Source organism: Schistocerca nitens, chromosome 5 (genome assembly GCF_023898315.1).
Source record: "Schistocerca nitens isolate TAMUIC-IGC-003100 chromosome 5, iqSchNite1.1, whole genome shotgun sequence".
Classification (NCBI taxonomy): domain Eukaryota; kingdom Metazoa; phylum Arthropoda; class Insecta; order Orthoptera; family Acrididae; genus Schistocerca; species Schistocerca nitens.
Window position 1 is genome coordinate 17,847,558 of NC_064618.1, and position 25,077 is coordinate 17,872,634.

The 25,077-nt window shown below is 39.1% G+C and overlaps 1 protein-coding gene across 5 annotated transcripts in view; it reads right to left on the minus strand.

The window, feature by feature from the left end:
- The window catches only part of LOC126260117 (neurexin-1a), a 2,420,624-nt gene that overhangs the window by 163,024 nt on the left and 2,232,523 nt on the right, over window positions 1–25,077 (minus strand). For all 5 annotated transcript variants that reach the window (XM_049957356.1, XM_049957358.1, XM_049957357.1 and 2 more), the window contains one exon: window positions 22,476–22,654. In XM_049957356.1, the coding sequence (XP_049813313.1) occupies window positions 22,476–22,654 (179 nt within the window). The remainder of the gene's footprint in view (window positions 1–22,475; window positions 22,655–25,077) is intronic.

Below are 25,077 nucleotides of genomic sequence, written 5' to 3' on the forward strand. Positions count from 1 at the left end.
ATATAAGGAAAAATTACAGAATCAAAATTAATTTACTTTACATAGAACAATAAGTAAACACCATGTTATCCGATAACAGCAATCCACTTTGGTCAACATACCATTTTTGTTACAATTCAACATAGTTGTGGCAGTTCAAGTCACCATATCTTCTTACAAGTGTATATGCAGAAGAACACTGAGGTGGTTGTTTACAGCAAAAATTTGATTCTGTAATTTTTCCATGTGTTTTAGCACTGAAGATGGCTAATTATACCTGAAATCCAGATTTGCAAGAATAATAAAAACTAATGGGATTGCAAATGACTGCTGTGTGCCTCTCCTTCCTACCATAAGGAACTTTAGCCAGAAGACCAGTTGTTTCAGATATACTCCAAGTTTTCCATGCCAAAATATTAGCATCTGGAAAAGCTTCAAGGCCACCATAATCAGCATGATTGCCCCAAACAACAGCCAAGGTCAGCCATGTCAAACCACCAAACACAGCCTGTACATCACAGGTAAAGTTCAGGTGCAAACCACGAAAAACATTCGGGCCTCCGATCAACTGCTGTTTGGAAAACTGCTCTTGAAGGTCAATATCAATCACCTTCAAACCGCGATACACAGGTACACTGCGCCACCAGTGATGATGTGGCACGTTAACACAAGTGAACGTAGCAAGCCAACACCCAGTGAACGCCCAGAGCTAAGCTTCCGCACTCCTTGCATGCCATTGGCTTCCGGTCACGGCAGTTGGGACTGATAAGGCACGCTGCGAGCGCGTGGCGACCGGAAGTTGTGGTGCAATAAGCTGTGCTGGGGTCCAGCTGTGCCGCAGCACGGAGCGTCATTCGCTCTGCAAACGTCGAGGAGTGCGAAAGCTTAGCTCTGCTTGGGTAGCTCAGTCGGTAGAGCACTTGCCCGCGAAAGGCAAAGGTCCCAAGTTCGAGTCTCGGTCCGGCACACAGTTTTAATCATATGCTAATATTTTGGCATGGAAAACTTGGAGTATATCTGAAACAACTGGTCTTCTGGCTAAAGTTCCTTATGGTACTCTTGTTCCAAGCATGCCATTTGTATTGTGTACTAGAAGAAAAAACATACACAACCATACACAACCTCTTCAACCAACTCCTTGCCTGATGTCCCATATCATTGTAATAGACCCAGATGCAAGACCTGTATATTCCTTCTCTCCACCTAATACCTGTATGCTCCTACCAGTAACACTTCACAATTCCCCACCCCTAACCTGCTATTCCTTCTCCTCCCCATCCCAGCCTCCTCATTATATTCACCACCCGGATGCTTCTCCTATCATGACCTACTGCTTGCAGTCTGGCCCCAGCAGCCAGAGATTGTGGTCATGTGCGCGCGCGCGCGCGCGTGTGTGTGTGTGTGTGTGTGTGTGTGTGTGTGTGTGTGTGTGTGTGTGTGTGTGTGTGTGTGTGTGTCCAAGAGTGTATGTTGCCTATTTCCAACCAAGTCCTGTTTGTTGTGCCTGTCTGTGACTCAGCATCTCTGCTATATGGTGAGAAATGACTATCGTTTTCACAATATTGTTACATTCCGTCCTGGATTTTCCATTGTTTGATTGAGCCTGCAAGAGGCTTTCCTATGTAAACAGCACTGTATAAGTACATTTTTCGACATGAGTGAGGATTTTGTCACTGCTCAGAGGCACAATATTCTGTCAGCTTCATCAGTGGGGCTTTTGTGACTGTCTGTCCATCATCATTTGGCACCCTCTTTGTCACAGCCATTATCAATATAACTTCTACGGTATGGAGCCCTGTCTAATTCTGCGTATTTGTGGATGATTTTGCGGTTTTCTGTTCCTGTGCCAGCAGTATAACAGTGACTCACAGTTACAACTTACAGTGAAGAGGTTTAATGAGTGTGTTACAAAGACAGGTTTTGTATTTTCTGCAGATAAGTGTGTGTGTTAATTTTAATTGTTCTTGTATATTTTTAATTTATTTGAATTGCTTATGAGGGACACCATCCTACATTTTAAAGACTTGCTGAGGTTTCTGGGACTCATTTTGATTCCATACTGCCACAGTTACCACATCTAAAGGACTTGTAGACGAGGAACCAGAAAGCACTGAACATCGCCTTAGCCACAGGTCTTGGGGAGCAGACAGGGCACGTCTGCTCCATTTTTATATGGCTTTTGTGAGTCTGTGACTAGACTATGGTTGGTATATGGATCAGCAAGACATTCTTACCAGAAGGTCATTGATGCTATCCACCAGAGCAGATCAGGCAGGCCACTGGTATTTATAGGACCAGCTGCACAAGTAGAAAGCCACCATTTACAGCAACTCCCCTGTGACGCTTCATGCATATAAAATCCATGCTGTTCTCAATTTACCAGCATACCATACTGTTGCTCTTCCAGCTATGGAATACCTTTTGTCCAATTGCCTATGAATAACAACGTCATTCATGGTCTTTGTGAAGCGTGTCTAGTTGCCACTAGGTGTGGGAAACTACAACTCCAAATCCAGGGTTTTAACTCATTGTCTCTCCGGTTGCACTAAAGTCTCAAAGGATTTTATATTTATTGCAATTCACAGGATGCTGCACTCCTGCATCTGTTTTTAATTCATCAGTTTATTGCATTTTAAATGTGCACCACACCTATATAGCTGTATTCACGGATGGGTCTAAACTTGGGGACTTTGTTGACTGCTCTGTTGTTTTCACTGATCATGACCTCAAGATCTGGTTACCTCAAGAATCCATTGTCTTCGGTGCTGAATCATACACAAACCTAAGTGTGCTGGAGCAGACTAGATGTGTCACAAATGCTAAATTCCTAATGTGTTCTGTCTCTCTAAGTGCTCTTACTTCTGTATGACATCTGTACCCTGCAGAATATCCAGGATGCTCTTCTCCACTTACAAAGGCTGGAGAAGCAGGTGTCTGTCTGCTGGGTATTGGTGTACAGGGGTAATGAAATGGCAGATGTAGCAGCCATAAATGACCATCAGATAGTTCCATGTGCCATCTCCCTCACCTCGCTGTTAAAGTGCAGAGTCATACATTGATGGAAGAAGAGAGACTGGAAGTGACAGACAATAAGCTGTGTGTAGCAAAGTCCACAACATGGCCAGGGATATCTCCTTCCAGTCACACAGATGGGATGAGCTCTTTCCCAATTGTCTTCATAGGGACCACAGTTCTATGATGCATGGCTTCTTGCTCTGGTGAGAGAACAGAGGACAGCAGCTCATCTGTTGACAGATTTACACTCTATTTTAATTAACAGTCAGGTGAATGTAGAATGACTTTTAAGCTTTTGTGAACTGTCTGGCCTGTTAACTAAGTTTTTAATGAGTTTAATGAATTTATCCATGTTTTTTATGTGGTCAACCATTCACATTCCCCTGTGTAGTTAGTTTAGCTCTTCTCTCATATTACTGTTGTTGTTGTTGTTGTTGTTGTGATCTTCAGTCTGAAGTTGCTGCTCTTGAAACTACTCTGTCCTGTGCAAGCCTCTTCATCTCTGAATAACTACTGTAACCAACATCCTCCAGAATCTGCATACTGTATTCATCTCTTGGTCTCCCTCTACAAATTTTATTCGCCACTCTTCCCTCCAGTACTAAATAGGTGATTGCTTGACATCTCAGAATGTGTCCCAGCAACTGATCCCATATTTCAGTCAAGTTGTGGCACAAATTTCTTTTCTACACAGTTCTATTCAGTACTTTCTCATTAGTTACATGATCTACCCATTCTTCAGCATTCTTCTGTAGCAACACATTTCAAAAGCTTCAATTTTCTTCTTGTCTGAACTGTTTATCACCCATGTTTCACTTCCATAGAAGGCTACATTGCAGACAAATACTTCAATCTTACATTAACAAATTTGTTTTCTTTGGAAATGCTTTTCTTGCCATTGCCAGTCTACATTTTATACTCTCTCTACTTCAGTGATCATCAGTTAGTTTACTGCTCATACAAAAAAAAAAAAAAAAAAAAAAAAAAAAAAAAAAAAAAAAAAAAAAATTGCATATACTACTTTTAGTGTATCATTTCCTTATCTAATTCCCTCAGCATCTCCTGATTTAATTCAACTACATTCCATTACCCTTGTTTTGTTTTCATTGATGCTCATCTTATACTCTCTCTTCATGACATTGTCCATTCTGTTCAACTGCTCTTCCATGTCTTTTGCTATGTCTGATAAAATTACAGCGTCATTGGCAAATCTCAGAGTTTTTATTTATAATCAGTGAACATCAAATTTTTGTTTCATTCCGTTTACTGGTTGCTCTGTGCACAGACTGAACTTTTTAAAATTATTTACTATTGTTAATTAAAAATGTGCAACGTGCAAATAAAAAACAAGTACAAAATTCAAATCAAAATTGAGTTATGTTACTTTAATCCTAGTTTTATTATTGACGTTCTTGTTCTGCAGTTTTTTGCACGATATCTTTCACAGTGTTCACTGCACAGTTCATACAAGTATTCTTCATTTGGCTGGTGGAATCTCTTATTCTGGAAGAACTTGTCGTGAAAACCATGTGTTGCATAACATGTTACTACATGTCCGTGTTTGTAGTCTAACTGTTTGCATTCTTTTGTCATTATGGCAATGATTGAGTAGAAGTCATTCCAGATGAAGTTGGATTTTTGTATGAGTTGTTGGTGTGTTTGCTATCAAAGGCCTTAGTGTTTGGCGAGAACATCTGCATTATGAAGTATTCTATGAAGAAGGTTTCTTTCAAGGAGCGCAAGCCAGTCTTGTACCCACTTTCCTCCCAAATGACCAGGATCTGTTACATACAGCAGGTTTTGATTTTCTCTAATGTTATGAGATCGCTGATTTTCAGTTTGTACCAGATTATATGGATTCCATACATTGCTATTGGTGCTATGCTCATTTTAAATGATGCCAATGCCATTTTCGTTGAAAGTTTTTCAGGCTGTTGGGGGTTGTAAATGGCTTTTATTACTGCTTTTTTTCACGTGGGCATTGAATTACATCAATACTGTTTACAGAGTAACTCTGAGATATTTATTTTGGTGGCACTTTTAATAGCCTATTTTGTCTTCCGGTGACAGTTTACCACCTCTTCTGAAAATCACCTGTTTGGTTTTGCTGTTGTTGATTTGTAGGTCAGTTTCCAGAGATCATGATATGAGTCTTGTCAGCACATTTTGTAGCTCTTTTCTGTCTTCTGAACATACTACCATGTCATCTGCATCAGGTACAAGTCAACGCTTACACGTCACCAGTTGATGAGCTGTCCATAATGATCTTTGTGACATCTGTTGCCAGATGTTGAACAGTTTTGGTCTACTTGGGTGTCCTTGTGGTACTCCATTTATTTGTGATAAATTCTTGGATATGGCATTATCATCAGATATTTGGATGTGGTTGTAGTTTAGAATGTCTGAAAGTACTTTCGTTATTTGGTGTGCATCACCAACTAACAGGCTGACTTTTCAGATGGTTAATGGTGTCAAAGGCTTTGCTGTAAAGACTAAAAAATAAGTAATTTGTCTTAAGCTTGCTCTGTTAAGTAGGGTGCTTCTTCCTTTCCTGAAACTGAATTGGTTTTCTGGTATTCGGGCATCTATTCAATGGTAAACCTGCTGGTTAATATTTCCATGAAAATTTTGAATGATGTATTTTCGAAGGCTATACCTCTGTATGAGTTCAGGTTGCAGATTTCTCCTTTCCCTTTGAAAAGGTTTCTCATCCTTGATGGTCTCCATTATTCTGATATTTGCTCATGTTGAACAGTCCCATCCAGTAGTCTTCCATCATATGATAGTATTCTTTGAGGTGTTCTGCATATATGCCATCTGGCCCTGAAGCCTTTTTGCCATTTGCCTTTGCTTGGTGTATTCTTGTCTTGTTATAGGGGAGTGACTTTATATGGTTTCTGCTATACAGTGCAGGCTTTGTCCTTGTGTTGGAGGTGGTTTAGGACAGCTTCAAAATGGGTTTCCCTTATTGCTGGTGGTCTTGGTTTTCCCAGCACTATGAATGGGTCTCATTGAGCATGTTCTGCTCATCATCTAGCATCTTCTTCTATTTGGTCAACCATCATCTTCTTGATTAGTGTTTTGTATACCTCCTCTACCAGGCATATAGTGATAGATAATATTGGTGCATTGCGGGTTTGACTTAGTGTAGTGCTGATAGTGTCTTCAGCCATTCATCATGACCCTCCTTGTTGAACCATGGTGTCAATTTCGTACTTTTGTGTGACAGGATTGCAGAGATGCTGTGCATAGTTTCACTGCTTCCATTTCCTGATGTAACTGTAGGCAATAGGCAAAATAATGTGAACACATGTACTTATTTGGGAATGGTTTATTAATAAGCGGTTGGGCCACCATTTGCCTGTAATGCAGCTGCAATTCTTCTTGGAATACTGGCATATAATGATTTTATAGTCTCCAGTGGAATGCTATGCCACTCTTTGATTGGAACCTCTTCTAACACCTGTAGTGATGAGGGAGGCAGACTCTGCTCTGGAGTCTGCACTCCAATACTCCCACGAGGGTTTGATAATGTTCGAGTCCAGTGACTGTGCTGGCCAGGGAAGACACTGCAGTTAAGTTGCATGTTTCTCATACTGTGATTGTACTGTCCTGGCTGTGTGAATGGGTGCATTACCATCCTGAAATATGGCATTATTGTTGGGGAACAACATTTGAATCATGAGCTGCACCTGATCACCTAAAATGTTCACATAATCATTGGCTGTAACATGTCCTTTGAGAGTAATGATGGGAGTAGCAGGATAACATGATATCGCTGCACACACCATCACACTTCCACCTCTGTGCTTAACCATTGGAATCGAGCAATCAGTATTGTAGGCTTCTTTTGGAGTTCTTCAGATGTAAACCCTATCTGATATCGGAAATAACAAAAATGTTGACTTGTCGGACCTTATGACATGTTTCCACTGATCAGCCATCCAGGATTTTTGCTTTGGACTCCATGTTTTACACTTATTTGCATTGGTTGTTGTCACTAATGGTTTCGGTGTAGCAGCTCGTCCGTGAATATTTGCTTTATGGTGTTCTCAGTGGACAGTGGTGATACACATGGGGTCTTGAAGATGGCTATTGGGCTCTGAAGTCACATTAGCTGCCATAGTTTTGTGTTGCTTTGACACAATTCATGTTAGCTATGACGATCTCTGTAATTTAGTTTTGATTTGCACCACTATTACATTTACACAATGATGTCTTTTTGTGTGTGGTGTAGGCTGTCATGATTGTTGAAACAGTTGCTCTTGAAACATTCAATAAGTTGGCTGCCTTGGTTGCTGATGCTCCAGCTAATCAGGCCCCCACAATTGGCCACTTTGGAACTCTGTTAGGTCTTTCATTGCCTCAGCCTCTGAATGCAAATATGAAGTGTGCATTACTTGTAAAAAACCTGCATTGATGCCTGGTCCGTAGTGAAAGTGCACAGTCCAGTGTGAAACGTGCCTTACCTGCATTGTTGAATGTTGAACACAACCATACCATTACTACCATTGTTCAAATTCTTTTGCCACCCATGTATATTAGACATGTTGCTTTTTCTATTTTCTCTATGATTTCTTTTAACTTGTCTGTGTGTAATTTCCTGTATATCTCAGGATTGGTTGTTGGTAATGGCTGAAATAATAAAAAAGTTGTTGTGACTGGAATATGTTTTCTTATCAGTGCTACCACTGATGTCCAGAGTGCTTTCAGGTTAATTGACTTTATGCCATTGCCTCTAAATAATATGAGGTCTATTGCACTGGTCCCATAAGGTGCTGTGTAGGTTTTCAGGTTGGGTCAGTCGATGACACGATATCCTCCTCCTCCTCCTCCCAGCGTTCTAGGATCAGTCCTGTTTCAGTGGTTGGTTTGCCTATCCTTATTTTGATATTGCCTGCCGGGATTACTCCTTTGTTTACCTTCATTTGTGTTAGTACTTCTGTTATTCTACAATTTCATCTTCTACTGTCGTTTGTGGTTGAGCATATACACCTCTATTGTGACGCAATTTTTTGGAACAATAACTGTGTTTTCATTTATTATTGTTCGTTTAGTTAATCCTAGGCACAGTTTGAGGAGAATGGAAACTCCTCTTCTGTCTGCCTGTGGATTGGCATGAAAAAGAGTGAAATGTGTTGTAGCCTTTTATGGTATACTCTTCTATTAAAAACATTTCTGTGTGGATGATGGTGCTGTATCTTGCTAGAGTCTCTGTCAGTATGAACAATGTCACATTTTTTAACCCTTTGATGTTCCATAAGAGAATTTTTGTGTGTGTATTGCAGTTCTGCCCCTTCACTGTGGCATATTGTCTGAAAATGCTCTTACTCCTTATGGCCAAATTTCTGGTCATTCTGGATGCTCAATAAATACAAATGGAGACTCTATTTTGAAGACCTTTTTGTCTCCTTGTGTGCGTAGTTCTCCATATGCTATGCAATATTTGATCCCTTTTCTCTCTAGGTAACTTCTAACCTTTTCTGAAGTTTTACTTTCTTTTAGGTTGCCTAGATAAAGCCAGGCATTTTTCCTGCCAGATCGAGGTCATTGTTTGCATCTGCTCCTGTCCCATTGATGGATTTTACTTGAATGGTATTCCTTATGCTTCTTCAAACATGTATTTTTGCCCACTGAGGTTCTCTCTGGGCATTATAATGATGGTCCTCCTCACTGTTTGTGTTGTGCAACTTGTTGTTGTCATTTTGAGTTGTTACAACCACTGTGGTCATTGAATTGCAGAAAATATGAAAAAACAGGCATGATCTACGTGTTTAGCACATGTTACAGAACACATCATGAGGAGCTTAGTATGCACTATGATGCATTGTTGAGACTTATTACCACATTCTTTATCATGGGCTCCACATCTCAGTTTGATTCAAAGGAGGCAGAAAGCTGAACATTGAGTTACCTGTTGTGTTGCTGAAAGAACATACTGTATATAAACAAAGTTGTTGAAATAGTTGTTCAGAATACATTTTACTTGAATAAAAATAAAGCATTTTGAATTTGAATATTTTTTTCACTAAGTCATTGTTCACAGACAATTGCAGGGTTAAAAACAGTTGATTATTTGAAACTGTAAATCTCACATCACATAATAATATGGTTATATTTCTGTTATTGGTCATATTTATCAGAATACTTCAAGTTTGAGTAAGTCACTGCCCATTGTTCGAAGAAACTGCAGTGAATTAAGAGGGTGATCCGTGATTGCTAATGTGTGGGAATCAGAAATTGACAGTCTTACCATATTTCAAAATGTGCTCCATAGTAGTATTTCAAAATCTTGTATATTCTGCTGAAGAAATGTCTGAATCCCATTCAAGAACATATTGCCCATGTCTTTATGATTTTTAAAAGACCTAAACCTCTATCGTGCCAGTAGAAAATTTTTTACAGGTTTTTTGCATAATTCGAAAGTGTTCACACAAATAACATCTTTCCCTCCACCATGCAGAGAATTGTGGTTATCTATGTTTGACTCAAGGTAAGCCGAAACCTAAAAACTGAAAGTGGAGTCATATGCTGTGCTACTGTAAAACCTTCCTTTATATAAACAAAGCTGAGCATAATGAGCATAATGAGCATAATGATTGCAATGAGCATAATGAGCATAATGATTGCAATCAACTGGATGTCCCTTAGATTATTTGCATGTCCCTAACCAGTTATCCAACTGGGAAAAGGGAGCTACAGTGGAACATTGATCCAAGCCACATTTTATTTCTGGTGAGTCTACCCATCTTTGATAGGTGAATGCTAGTTTAAAAGATAGAGTAAATAAACATGAGACCTCAGCAGGAGTAATTCTTACAATCTTTTGGTCTTCAGTCAAATGCTTTACCAGTAGACTACCACACCAATTGTGAGTCACTGCCACTCTCTAGAGTTATAGCAGCTGTTCACTGGGTGATAATGATGACGTTCCCACAACTTAAATTTAATTCATCATAATTCATACAATTTATATGAAATACTTGTAAACTACAACTACACCTTCCTTGTAAATCAGTGCAATTGTTAGTCAAAACCAGATCAAAATCTCTACAGCTGTTTCTGAGATTGGCCTACACATACCGATGGACACAAGAAGGCAACTTTAACTTACATGTAGAGAAATTTATTTTATTTCATCATAAATTTTGACAATATCTTCTTCATCTGAGGAGCTGGTTATCTGGGCTACAATAAACTGTTTAGTAAGCTGTTTGTAGTTTCATATTACAGGGTGTCTACTGACTTTCAAAAGATCAAATTTATGACTTTTTCATGACTTTTCCATCATTCCTTTCAAAAAAGTGCACGGTACAATTGCAAAAACTTTTTCAGTGGACCTGAACATAAAAGCCAGTATAATAAAAGCTAAATGTAATAATTCGTGTATCACTTTAAGTAAATGTCAGCACGAATAATGTAACTACATACGACTTATAATACGCTAATCATCAGATGCTATAAAAACATTCCTCTCTCACCTTGGATATATCATGACTATTTTCAGATATATTTATCATCACATCAATTAAAACATAAATTGTTTAAACATATTAATGCAGTCAAAACTTACAATTTTTCTTGAGACAGTACATTGTTGTTGTGGTCTTCAGTCTCGAGACTGGTTCGATGCAGCTCTCCGTGCTACTCTATCTTGTGCAAGCTTCTTCAGAAGACAGTATAACAACTATGAAAGTATAAAATTTATGTCAAATGTTAAATTTCAAGTAAAATATTCAGTGTTTAACTTTCTTAGATAAACGTCTTTCTTTCCATTTTGCAGAATAATTTTTTTTATCTTTGAGCTTTGTTATTTCTTGAACTGTTCTCTGTTTAAGATTGGCCATTTTATTTTCAGCAGGCTTCTTATTTATTAAGACTTGCACTCTTTTTGATGAAGCATTCTCTACTGCTGTATAACTGATTTTGTAATGTCCACATTCATTTGTTTCTCATTATTTAGTAAACCTCCTGGTGATTGCATTGCACTGCACTGGTAACTCTTCTTTCTGCAACTGTATCTTCTTCTACACGATCAGTCATATTAATGTGACTGCCAACTAATTACAAAGTAAACACAAGATAATCCCACAGAGATGTCAGGTGGGAGCACTGGCAAGTGAGGGTATATAAAACTGGCACCGAGGCAACTGTGGTACACCGTGGGCTGTAGCTGACAAGACTGAATAGTGGCTGTTGAAATGCATTTGGGTGAAAGGTGGAATTCTGCATGCCAGCACCAGAACTGGACACCCACTGAGGGGTGACATGTGACCTTTTCAGATGAACCACGTTTATGGTCCACAGACAGATGGCCACTGGCATGTAAGGTGCAACACACTGAAAAGCATGCACCCTCCAATAATTGTCAGAAGCTTCTAGGCTGGAGGAGGGAATGTTATATTCTTGGGAATGTTTTCATGGCATTTCCTGGGTGATCTCATTATTCTGGAAAGCACAGAGGATCAATGTAAGTGTACATCTATCCTTGGGTACCATGTCCACCCCTATATCCACACTTGAGTGCCCACTTGGGCAATATGTGTAGCCCAGTGAGTAAAACAGTCATTTATTTTCAACAATTTTTGTGTATTCCTCTGGTATGAATCCCAATTCTTGCTACTAGTGTGCCAACTCCTGTGGCACAAAGACGTGTAAATAAATTGTCGTTGAAGTCTGTGGGCTAGTCTTTAGCCCACACAGCCATTCGTGGAAGTTAAATTTCTGATTGCACGAGTTGTGAAACTGAGGTAAATATGATACAATTACTGTAATAAATACTAAAAAAGCATTACATATTTTATAGTATTGTCATTTGTATACATTTTTGCAGTTAAGAGTCATTTCTTATTCTTTATATTGTATTTTTAAATGGCGGGTTATATAAATCAGATGGATGAACAGATTCAGAGATGGCTACTGGAGGACGATGAAGATGGTGATGTTTTGAGCGAAAGTCGGGAGGAAGGAGGGGTTGTGGAACAAAACATCCCCTGTGTGTCTCCTCACAACTCTGGTCTAGAACAGGAGGGTGAAGAAGATGATGCTGATGAAGATATCCCTTTGTCAGCTTTGGCAACATTTCAATAAGTAATGGCATGAAATGGGGCACGTTCCTGCCACCCATTTCAAGAATCAGACCTCACAACATTTTGACTCATTCATCAGGCCCAATAGGTTTGGTTAAAAATGCTAAAACAGCTCTTCTATCATTTCTGCTATTTTTTTATTGTGATTGTTGTAACATTCTCGTTGATTCGACATTTGTATTGACACCGTATGAAGCAAATATCAGAGAGACAGAGATGCAGTTCATACTGATCTGATAGAAATCAAGGCAATTATAGGAATTTTATTAGTAATTGGAACCTACCGTGCAGGGTGAACAAATCTGAAAGACTTTTGAGACAATTCAGAAGGTACTGGCACTGAATTAGTATATACAACTATGTCAGAGAGTAGATTCCGAATCCTACTGCGAGTTCTCTGCTTTGATGATGTAAGAGAGAGGCAGGATGATCAAGCAAATGACTAATTAGCTGCAATACACCACATTACTAGCATAATGATTCAGAACTGTAAGAACTATTACACTCCAAGCGAATATCTTATGACTGATGATCAGTTAATCGGTTTCGAGGGTTGCTGCGGTTCTGCGATGTACGTGTCAAACAAACCAGATAAGTTCAGTACAAAGATCATTACAGCAGTGGCTTCAAGTATACATATGCCTATAATTTTGAGATTTATGCAGGCATGCAAACAGAGGGACCATTTAGGGAATCAAATAAAGTGCCTGATATGGTCCATTGAATTCTGAGTCCATTATATTGCCCGGGATGCAATATCACTATGAAAAACTGGTTTACCAGTGTGCCTACACACAAATAACTGTTGACTCACAAGATTACAGTCATAGGAACACTAAGAAAGAATAAACCAGAGATACCTGAATTGTTCAAAACAGCACAAAACTGAGAAAGAAACGAAACCATTTTTGGGTTTCAACCTGATTGCATTCTAGTCAGTTATGTGAAATAAAGTAGTTTTGTTTTTATCTACACTTCACAATGATGACAAAATTGATGCTGCTAGTGGTGATGCTAGAAAACCAGAAATCATCACATTTTATAATCAAACAAAGTGTGGCATTGATCTTTTTGATAAAATGTGTGGACAATATGATGTTACTTGAAACAGTTGCTGATGGCCTCTCACTCTGTTTTACAGTTTTGTCAGTATGCCAGGCATAAATGGTCTTGTGATATATCAGATGAACAACTCTGAAATGTAAGTCATCCACCATCACTACCTACAAGAATTACGATTCCCACTAGAAAGACCTTCTATTGAGTGTCAAATATCTCAACAAAACATTCCCAGAGCTGTCAAACTAAAATGCAGACTACTTCTGGAACTTTCAGAACAACTCATGCACCCTGTTATACTTACTCATGGAGGAGTTGGCCGTTGCTCTTTTTGTAGCAGGTCTCGCAATCACAGCACACGTAAACAATGTGGCAGATGTATGGGATGCATTTGTAGTGATCATCTTGTGCCCTGAATGTATGCCAACTGAATGAAGATGGTCGTGAAAAATTGTTTATTGGTTCAATTAGTACATCAGAAATCAGGAAACTAATGGGTATTATTTTTGAAATTAAAATTATATGAACATCATCAAAATCGATGATTGAACATTGATTTTTAAAGAGTTTTTTATTTCTTTGTTTATGATAGTTGAAACTTTAAATTTCATTACTTTTATGTGTAAAGACAATAAAAATAAAGATGTGTGGTATTTATACAAGGTGTTTTCTTTAAATTATGTCCTAATTTGTAAATAACATAATTTCTTGTTGGACTATGTATGTAGCCTGCACGTTTGCTCAACAAGTATTTACAAGCTACTGGACTCTAGTGTTAATGTATGAGATTCATTCAAATGAAACCTGGTCAATGCGTCTACCTTTGCCATGCACATAAGGTGGCACCACGTAACTGTGGGTATGGTGACGCCATCTATTAGTAGAGAGACTGATGCACGCACACCATTTGATGTTGCATAGTACCAGAATGATTCCACACTGAAGAGAAGGTGGTCACACAAGTTATCATCCTCTACCAAATATGCAGGCAAGTAAGCAGGAACAAAGAGGAGTGATTTGATTTTCGGCGGCAGAGGGAGTTGGAGGCCAAGAAATGTATCAACGGATTAAGGCTGTGCACGGTGAGCACAGTATGAGTCATTCAAATGTTGTGGAATGGTGCAAATGATTTCTTGAGGGGTGTGAGTCACTGGAAGATGATGCTCATCCCAAATAGGCTCATCATGTCATCTCACTGGAAATGGTTGTTTCGGTGGGAAATTCTGGAATATTCACTGTACAGTCCTGACCTTTCACGATGTGACTTTCATGTGTTTGGACCTCTAAAACAAGCTATTCACAGACATTGATTTGCAACAGATGGCAAAGTGTGTGAATGGATCCAGGCCTCGATACAACAGCAGCCTCCTAGCTTCTTCAAGGATGGAATTGACCGGCTAGTGTTGCAATAGGATAAATGTGTCAACAAAAAATTACCAAATATGCAGCAACCAGTCACAAAATCATGTTTTATTTATTAACTTTTGCAAATCGATTTCAATTGATTAACAGCCATCATCAGTGCTTTCAACCAATATGTGCCCTGAGTAGTAATACTGTCTTAAGCAGAGGTCAAACTTTATGTTTGACCTCTGCTCTCATCCCATCCAGTTGGTCTCCCATGACCTGGGGTTCTGAGTGACTTTTCTGAACTGCATCCCTTTTCGTAATCTCCAGTCCTCCTCCTTCATCCCTCTTTCTACACCTTAAACTCTCATCAGATGGAGGAGCCACTAGCTCTGAAAGCTTGTAAAAGTTAAACCTTTCTGTGTGTGTTTTTTCCTGCCACCGCTTGGGAGTAGATGTTTTTATCGATACATTTACATTATATTGTCAATAATTGATTATTTTCATTCCGATATGTAGTTTGCTTTTCCTCAGCATGTTGGCGTCTACCAGCAGGACAATACAACATACACAATCGAGAAACTGTAGGACAACCTCAATCAGACTGTTCACACTATGGATCCTCAACCAAGAAATCTAGCACAGCTGCTTACAACACTGAAGTCGGCATGGCCCCACATCCCTGTTGGTATCTTCCAGAAACTCATTGAGTATCATCCTGTATGTCTTGCAGTGATCCACACTGCAAAGGTTTTTATTCAGGCTTTTGACAGGTGGTCACAGTAATCTGAGTGGACAGTGTAAGTCTTCAATTATAACTTCTTTGTTAGCAGGAAAGCCCCTTTCAAATATAGCATTTCCATGAAGCAAGGAAACAAGCATTACAGCTTCTGTACAAACTTGATGAAGTCACAGTTTGGTGATCAAATTTGTTCTTCTCAGGATTGAATTGTTTCAGTTGTTTTTCAGAGTATTCACAAAATTTTTAAATATTCATTCTCCACTACATCAGCTGTCAGTGCAGCCTAAATGGAGCTCTGCATAGCTTCGAGGAATAAACATGAGCTGCCTTTGACAATCTTTAGTTTCAAAGGACTCTTGTCAACAGTTTTTGTGTCCAGACATTTGCAAAATATCTGTGCACTAGAAACAGTGGCACCAAATCCAGTATCTGCATTATGACCTGTTTTATGATTAATCAAACAATGGAAAATCCAGGATGGAATGTAACAATATGAGAGATGGAAAGTTGCTACTCACCATATAGTGGAGATGCTGAGCTTTTAATTTGTCTTATTTTTATTATTATTTCTCTCCTTTCCACTACTTACCCCCTTCCCCCTCTGCACCTTCTCTCCTACCCTCTGTCTAAACTGCAATATTTCACTGTCCACCACTCCCACCGTACTATTCCTCCCCCTCCCTGCCCCAGCCTCCTCCTTACCCCCACCCAGTCGTCACTCCCATCATGCACTGGTGCTGCTGCTCGCAGTGTAGTTTCAGCTCTCTGAGACTGCAGATGTGTGTGCAAGTTGTGCTTCCGTGAGTGTGTGTGTGTGCGTGTGTGTATGTGTGTCTACTGCTGACAAAGGCCTTAATGGCCGAAAGCTATGTTTGTGTGAATCTTTTTACTGTGTCTATCGCAGCTCAGCATCTCCACTATATGGTGAGTAGCAACTTTCCTTCTCTCGTACTGTTTTATGATTACTTGCTTTTGTAACATCAATAGCAAGTAATTTGTCATCATTCCCACAAAAATTTTCTTTATGAACTGTGAAGCTAAACTAAAAAAATCTTTGTGCAAAAAGTGGAAGAAAGATTCATTTGACTGATGGTTTGTTAAAAATTTCTCAAGTTTACTGATATAAGAAACTCAAGTTTTGCACAAAGAAAGTTACTGTCTAAATGACATTTAATTTTTTGAAAGTTACCATTCCAGAAAAAGACGCAGCTTAAGGAGGTTTAAATAGAAAAGGAAGTGAACAGAATAAAAGAAATAGTTGTTCTAATTGATACCCTTCCAGCAACACATTATATGACAGCATTGTCTTGGGTGAAGCTACAGTTTACATGTCATTTCCAATATGTCTATACAACTTATTTAGCTCTGTGTTAATGAAGCCACATCTCCAAATTTCTCCCTCCACACTTTCCCTTCAAGGGTCCAAATCACAGTTGCTAAAAATAACTGTGCTAGTGTGGCTTGCACAGATGAGCAAACAAGTCCCCTACAGATGATCGAGATGTTTTAAGAGCTGGATATAACATTTTTGGGAGTAATGCTAACTTGCTACTCCATTCTACAGCCAAATCTGTAGAAAACAAAATTCATGGTCTTTTACTCAATTTCATTACTTTTTCATTACTTTCATGAGTATCTGTTCATTTAAATTACTTTTTCTTGATTTTCATTACCAGTGGACACCCTATATTATTATTAGAGCTACTCCCACATAACCCTGCTTGATTTTGTGTTGAAAATCCTTTACTCACTGACCAAATATCCTATTCTTCCTGCTGCTACACTTCATCAGTTTCCGTGATATTTAACATCAATCTATAGGGACATGTTTTTTATGGATTGTCTTAGAGGATGCAATAATAACCTTTGTGATATGCTTATTTACCCACTCAATTTCTAGGTTTATTTCCTATCAAACAAATCACAACACAAAATGTAGTATTTGGCTCTAGGTACAATGTGGTCATGTACCATGAGCCACAGTTGAAAATAAAGTGATGAGTTATTTATTATGAACAGAATTTATGTAACAGAAACACAGGGCTACTAAACAGAGCATCCAAATAAACACACAAAATGTCTGTTGTAAACATTTAGGGTTCAAAGAGTATGTTAATTAACAGTTAAGAAGCAAAAGTTACTTTCAGTGTTTGAAGCCTCTGTAGCATTTCTATATTGTTAATCTTTATTGGCATACAGTTAATGTCTGTTAGAAACTTTAATCTATATCTGATTAATTTATGTTGTAGCCATGAGAGTGAAGATGGAATCTTAGTTCCCAATGCCTTCCTAATACTGGTAAGTATTCTGAAAGCATGTTCTTGCAAAATTTTGCCTACATCATCTACTAAAAACCATACAAATGTTCCACATGCTTTTCCCTCTCATAGAACTTTCACAGTAAGGTCTCCATATGTTACAGAAACAATACTTCCTACAGAATGTTTTCTCCCCTCCAAATTTCACCAAAATCCATCATCCAGAATGATGTACTTCCTCTACATCTGTACTTACATCAAATGAAATATCATATGTGACAATGGAAAATCCATGATGGAACATAAGAGTACAGGGCTATTACAAATGATTGAAGCGATTTCATAAATTCACTGTAGCTCCATTCATTGACATATGGTCACGACACACTACAGATACGTAGAAAAACTCATAAAGTTTTGTTCGGCTGAAGCCGCACTTCAGGTTTCTGCCGCCAGAGCGCTCGAGAGCGCAGTGAGCCAAAATGGCGACAGGAGCCGGGAAAGCGTATGTCGTGCTTGAAATGCACTCACATCAGTCAGTCATAACAGTGCAACGACACTTCAGGATGAAGTTCAACAAAGATCCACCAACTGCTAACTCCATTTGGTGATGGTATGCGCAGTTTAAAGCTTCTGGATGCCTCTGTAAAGGGAAATCAACGGGTCGGTCTGCAGTGAGCGAAGAAACGGTTGAACGCGTGCGGGCAAGTTTCACGCGTAGCCCGCGGAAGTCGACGAATAAAGCAAGCAGGGAGCTAAACGTACCATAGGATGGTGCTCCACAGCACTTCCATCATGATGTTCGGCATTTCTTAAACAGGAGATTGGAAAACCGATGGATCGGTCGTGGTGGAGATCATGATCAGCAATTCATGTCATGGCCTCCACGCTCTCCCGACTTAACCCCATGCGATTTCTTTCTGTGGGGTTATGTGAAAGATCAGTGTTTAAACCTCCTCTACCAAGAAACGTGCCCCAACTGCGAGCTCACATCAACGATGCTTTCGAACTCATTGATGGGGACATGCTGCGCCGAGTGTGGGAGGAACTTGATTATCGGCTTGATGTCTGCCGAATCACTAAAGGGGCACATATCGAACATTTGTGAATGCCTAAAAAAAACTTTTTGAGTTTTTGTATGTGTGTGCAAAGCATTGTGAAAATATCTCAAATAATAAAGTTATTGTAGAGCTGTGAAATCGCTTCAATCATTTGTAATAACCCTGTATTAGGAAAAGGAAAGTTGCTACTCACCATATAGCGGAGATGCTGAGTCGCAGATAGGCACAATAAAAAGACTGTCACAAATAAAGCTTTCGGGCAGTATGGCCTTTGTCAACAATAGAAAACTCTCTCTCTCTCTCTTATACAAATGTGTGTGAAGTTGCGTTTGTATGAGTGTGTGTGTGTGTGTGTGTGTGTGTGTGTGTGTGTGTGTCTCCATTGTCTATTGTTGACGCAGGTCTTACAGCCGAAAGCTTTATTTGTGACAGTCTTTTTATTGTGCCTATCAGCAACTCAGAATCTCTGCTATATGGTGAGTAGCAACTTTCCTTTTCAACTGCCTTTGCAATGAGAATTTATTCAAACCCATGTCACAGTCACTATCCTTATGCAAATCATTTGGACTGGAGTCACTATCTGATGTTGAGTTGTCTATAATTTTCTTCTTACTTTTCCTACCTATTGCATTTCACTTAAATAGTTTCCTTTTGCTAGTTCATGACCCATTTTTTTTCTTTTCATGTCAATCAACACTCTTGATGTAGCACACTTCCCTTTCCCTTCTGTATGCCTACTGTTAGTGGAAGAGCTCTTGGTAATGGCTATTGTGACTCTATAGGGGTGACTGCAGTTTTGTTGGTGGCTGAGTAGAGATACCACTTTATCTTGCTGCCAGTTCATCATTCCTAGATGCACTCTCTGTATCCAAAGTAGGTTGTGAAACTTCCTGGCAGATTAAAACTGTGTGCCCGACCAAGACTCAAACTCGGGACCTTTGCCTTTCGCAGGCAAGTGCTCTACCATCTGAGCTACCGAAGCACGACTCATGCCCGGTCCTCACAGCTTTACTTCTGCCAGTATCTCGTCTCCTACCTTCCAAACTTTACAGGAAGGTAGGAGACGAGATACTGGCAGAAGTAAAGCTGTGAGGACCGGGCATGAGTCGTGCTTCGGTAGCTCAGATGGTAGAGCACTTGCCTGTGAAAGGCAAAGGTCCCGAGTTCGAGTCTCGGTCGGGCACACAGTTTTAATCTGCCAGGAAGTTTCATATCAGTGCACACTCCACTGCAGAGTGAAAATCTCATTCTGGAAACAGCCCCCAGGCTGTGGCTAAGCCGTGTCTCCGCAGTATCCTTTCTTTCAGGAGTGCTAGTTCTGCAAGGTTCGCAGGAGAGTTTCTGTAAAGTTTGGAAGGTAGGAGACGAGATACTGGCAGAAGTAAAGCTGTGAGGACCGGGCGTGAGTCGTGCTTCGGTAGCTCAGATGGTAGAGCACTTGCCCGCGAAAGTGCGCATACAGTGTGAAGAATTCATCATCTTGGAATATGGCCCATTTACAGGCCAATTGGCAGTTGCTCAAAATCCTGATTGAATATTCACAGGTGTGAATGCTGACAGATAACCTCAATTTGCAATTTCCACAACATCATAAATGGTTATAGGCTTTCCAGGATGTTTTCTGTAGTCATTCTGCACATTCAGTGTTGTAGGAAGTTTTGGATGGACCAAAGACAATTTTATCTTGAGATTGCAGCTTGTGGCTACTATGCTGTTTTCTCAAAAACTGACATTTTGAGCCCATGGCTGTGTAAAAAATATAGGTTGAGTCTTACTCAGAAGATTGCAGCAACCAGCCACCTATGTGGGGGCACAATGTAAGTAAGATTATACCACTGTCCTTTGCTAGTGTGATACTGTCCACAGTGATATGACTTGTGGTTGTCAAATATTAACAGCACTTTCTGCTTTTCATTTGGCTTCACATGGGAAATGAGAAGTCCCAAATATTTCCAAAAAATACTGCTGTTTGATCAGCCACTTAGATGTGCTCAACCTATAGATCCATATGGTGCACCCTTCAACAGATATTTCTTAAAGTTGACCTTTGGAAATATGAACATGGGTGCACACTGTTGCATAATGCATCAATGAATAAAATCATTGTAATATTACTGCCATTCTTAGCTGATGTCATTGTTCCATCCTTTAGTTGCAAATATTTTCCTGGCACATGCACAGTGGAGTTACCAATCTTATCAACATTATATATTCTTTCTGATGTTAATTTTACTTTGTCCATTATTGACTGTAAATTGTTGAAAAATGCTGCAACATTGTGCCTATTTAAACTTGTTGAATGAGCTACAGTCATTGCTTCAGGCTTTCTTAGGCTTAGTCAATCATGGTTTTTCATGAAGTCAATGTGCCATTGTTTATCTGCTTCTTTGTTTTTGTCCCAAGATGGAGGTGTGCTTTTGTTCTGTGATGTACCAAACTTGAAAGCAAATTTTCCTAAATCAATCCATAGTACATTTTGCAGGCAGTTATGAGGTAATCAATTGACTCATTTCCTTCCACAGGACTAAATTCCAGTTGGATTGCACAATTTCTGTAGGGAGCATTTTCAGGATTTCTCTGTAGAGTGGCTCTTGAAACGTGAAAATCTTTTGCTGCTTTTCTGATTGATAGTCCAGCCTCCACAACAGCTGCAGCTCCTTTCAGAGCTTTCAGAGACAGTGGTGGTCTTGTGTTACCCATCTTGCTCCTTGGCAGTTGTCAGAATTAATAGTGCAGTCATTGTAAAACATTCTGTTATCTACCTAACAATGCACTGTACTTAGGGCCATGCTCAAGGTACAATTCAACTGACTGGCACAAGGTACAATTTTCTTCCCACTTTAATAAATGGTTTAATTAACCTACAATAACAACAGGGCAGGAATATCTCAGCGTTGTTATTACAATATATATCTATCATAAGTACTAACCACTTAAGTTTCCATTTATTGCTAGATGCATAGCTGTACCAACATTGAATTAAGAACAGAAAAACTTACTTTTAGGTGTCAGAATGACGATTTTTCTAGGAAACTGAAACTGTTCCTCCTTGCTACTGTAACAACTGTTGGCTATACTCACATCAGTGTAGACAACCTTTGGTGTGAAAAAGGATGAAGTCAGAGAGTAAAGACCAAAGATATAAGATTGACTCTAGGTATAAGGTGGCTCAAAGTACAAGCCTTTTTCCTACATTTCCATTTTTAAATTCTCTAATCTACACACCCAATTTAAAAAAAAAAAAAAAAAAAAAAAAAAAAAAAAAAAAAAAAAACTTCCACACTCTGGCCTGTAGAATGCCAGTATTGTATTTTCAGATGATATCCTCCTGAGTAGTCCCCAACTGGTAATATGAATGACAGACTATTTTACTTCTGGGATATTTTAACACTGAGCTGCCTCTTGCTTTCAGCTGTTTGCAGTACCAACATAGCGAGGTTGTGTCGGTTAATGCTTTGAGGCCATGTCAATCATACTAACCGTTGTTCCTGCAGCTACTGAAAAGGCTGCTGCCCCTCTTCAGGAACCACAGGTCTATCTTGCTTCTCTTCTGTTGCAATTGGACCATACTTCGGCAAGGTCCACAGTTCATGGAGAGAGGGGTATGTGATTACTGATATTACTTTCCTCCTCACTGTTTCAGTTCATGAGTGATCATTATGTAGTATGTGTGTGAGAATCAATGAGTTAAATCACTGTATCAAAAGGGCAACTCACTTGGGAAAGTAGAAATTAGAAGGATGTTTTGTCTTCTTGAGAGTTAAATCACTACATGTCAAATGTTGATTTTGCAAAAATTAATAAAAATTGTAAGCTCAGTAACAGTGTTTAATTATGTGTGTTGCCCAGTATTAGATTAGTCTCTAGAATATCCTGCAATATTTGAATTTCAGATAAAACAATGTAAACCCTTGACAAAACTTACAATTTCGAGCTCCATGTAGTCATTGGATGTTCCACTATCCACACGTAGTAGCACTGCATCCTCCTGGCCCGTGATAAACCCCAGAGCTAACACATCACTCTTCATTTCGGGTCTGTGGCCTTCAGGGTATTGGAATGTCAGAAGTCCTCGATCTGGTCCCCACTCAAAGGCTACAGATTCTGCAATGAAGAAAATCAGTTTAATGTAGTGTAATTAAATGGAACAATATTATGAAAAGCGAATTTGATGCTCAACATATAGCAGAGGTGCTGTCGCAGATAGGCACAACAAAAAGACTGTCACAAATAAAGCTTTTGGCTGTAAGACCTTTGTCAACAACAGACAACGGACACACACACACACACACACACACACACACACACACACACACACACACACACATGCAAATACAACTCACACACATGACTGCAGTCTCGGGCCAGTGTGGTTTCGTCATCTATTTTTGACAAAGGCCTTACTGGCAGAAAGCTTTATTTGCGCTAGTCTTTTTGTTGTGCCTATCTGCAACTCAGCACCCCTGCTATATGTTGAGCAGCAACTTTACTTTTAGTAATATTGTTTCATTTCATCCTGGATTTTCCATTGCTTAATTAAATGGAAACATTTTTTCCTGAAAAAGAGTGTTATCATGAAAGTGTCAAAAGGTTTCTTCTTACATCTACGTCATTGCTCTGCAATTCACACTAAAGTGTTTGGTAAGGGGTTCGTGAAACAACCTTTGGACTATTTCTGTACCGTTCCACTATGAAATAGAGATCAGGAAAAACAAACAGCACACAGGGAAAATGAACACTTAAATCTTTTTGTGTGATCTCTGATTTCTTTATTTTATCACACATATGATTTTCCCCTGTGTAGATGGGCATCAACAAAATAATTTTGTACTTGGAGAAGAAATTGTTTTAATGATTGTCACCCCAACTCACACATCATACCCCTGACGCTCCCTCCCCTATTTCTCTTTAATAGAAAATGAGCTCCTCTCTTTTGAATTTTTTCAATGTCCTTTGTCAATACTATCTGATGAAGATTCCATGCCATGCAGCAACAATGTGGAAGAGGATGTAAAAGTGCAGTGTAGGCAGTCTCTTTCATAGATCTATTGCATCTTCCAAGTGTTCTACCAATAAAACACAGTCTTTGGTTCACTTTCCTACAAAATTATCTAGATGATTGTTTCAATTTAAGTTGTTTGTAATTTGTCTGATTTATCTAATAACCAAACTTTAACATATTCCTTTTAGTAGTCACATGGATGACTTCACACTTTTAATCATTTAGAGTCAATTGCCACTTCTCACTCACACCTTACAGACATAATGTTTAAATCATTTTTCAATTGGTTTTAATCTTCTGATGGTTTAATAGATGGTAAATGGCCACATCATCTGGAAACAGTCTGATGACTGCTAGGATTGTGTTCTAATTCATTCTATAGCTTAATAACAGGAGAAGGCCTTTGTCAGGGACCATCAAATATTAGTCAATGAGTCTCCATCAGTCACTATGAACAGTGTCCTTTATGACAGGAAATCATGAATACAGTTACACAACTGAGATGGTACTCCATAGGCAAACAATTTGATTAGAAGCCGCTAGTGAGGAATGTTGTCAAAAGCCTTCTGGAAATCTAGAAATGTGGAATCAGTTTGAGATCCCCTGACAATACCACTCATTACTTCTTGTGAATAAAGAGCCAGTTGTGTTTTACAGGAACAATATTTTCTTGCCATTATTATAGAACACAGGCATCATAAAAATGGATCTAGGTAGATACTGAAAGTGAGTCTTGTCAGAACTATTGTGCACTTTTACAGTAAATTTAAAACTGAATACATCTTACTCTGAACTATTTATTATCTTTGTTACACATGTAGCAAAATCTTTGAACAAATTCCAAATGTTTGAGGAAGATGAAGTGATGAAGGTTAGGTATCTAACAACCACTCAGATTTCCAGTTTTTTTCTTTTTTCATGTAAAGTTTGGTAAAATGTGCATTAATATTTAATGGCAATACCATTACTTTAAAGTGAATACAAAACACTGTGGAGATAAAAAATGCTAGCAACACAGAACGAGAGGAGACTTTCACTTAGTCCCAATGAGATATAATGTTTTCATGTGTTATCAAGGAAACTGTGTGGAGCTGTTGTTTACCACCCTTGTAAGCTTGCACAGTTTGGGAAATTTGCAACAACATCAAATAAGTGAGTAAGTGGTAGGAAACTTGCAGAGAAGTGGGAACTGCACAGGGTGAATGAATGTCACCATCTCAAGAACTGAATTAGGCATGTACGTAACGGTGGTAGATTACCTTTAAACATTCATACTATTATCTGCCAGTGGTGAATGTTACATCTGAGGTCTTTACACAAGTCACTAAGCAGGTATGTAATAGGTGGTGACACAGCTGTTTCTGATGAATCACGTTGCAGTTTAGTCTAAAGTGCTCATAATATAGCATTATGCAGAACAGACCTCTGACCTTATTGTCTGGGGTTCCACCTGGTATCAGAGGTGGTCCCTGCTGCTCTGAGAGTAATTCACACAGTGACTGCTACATCAAAGATGTTGTGGAAC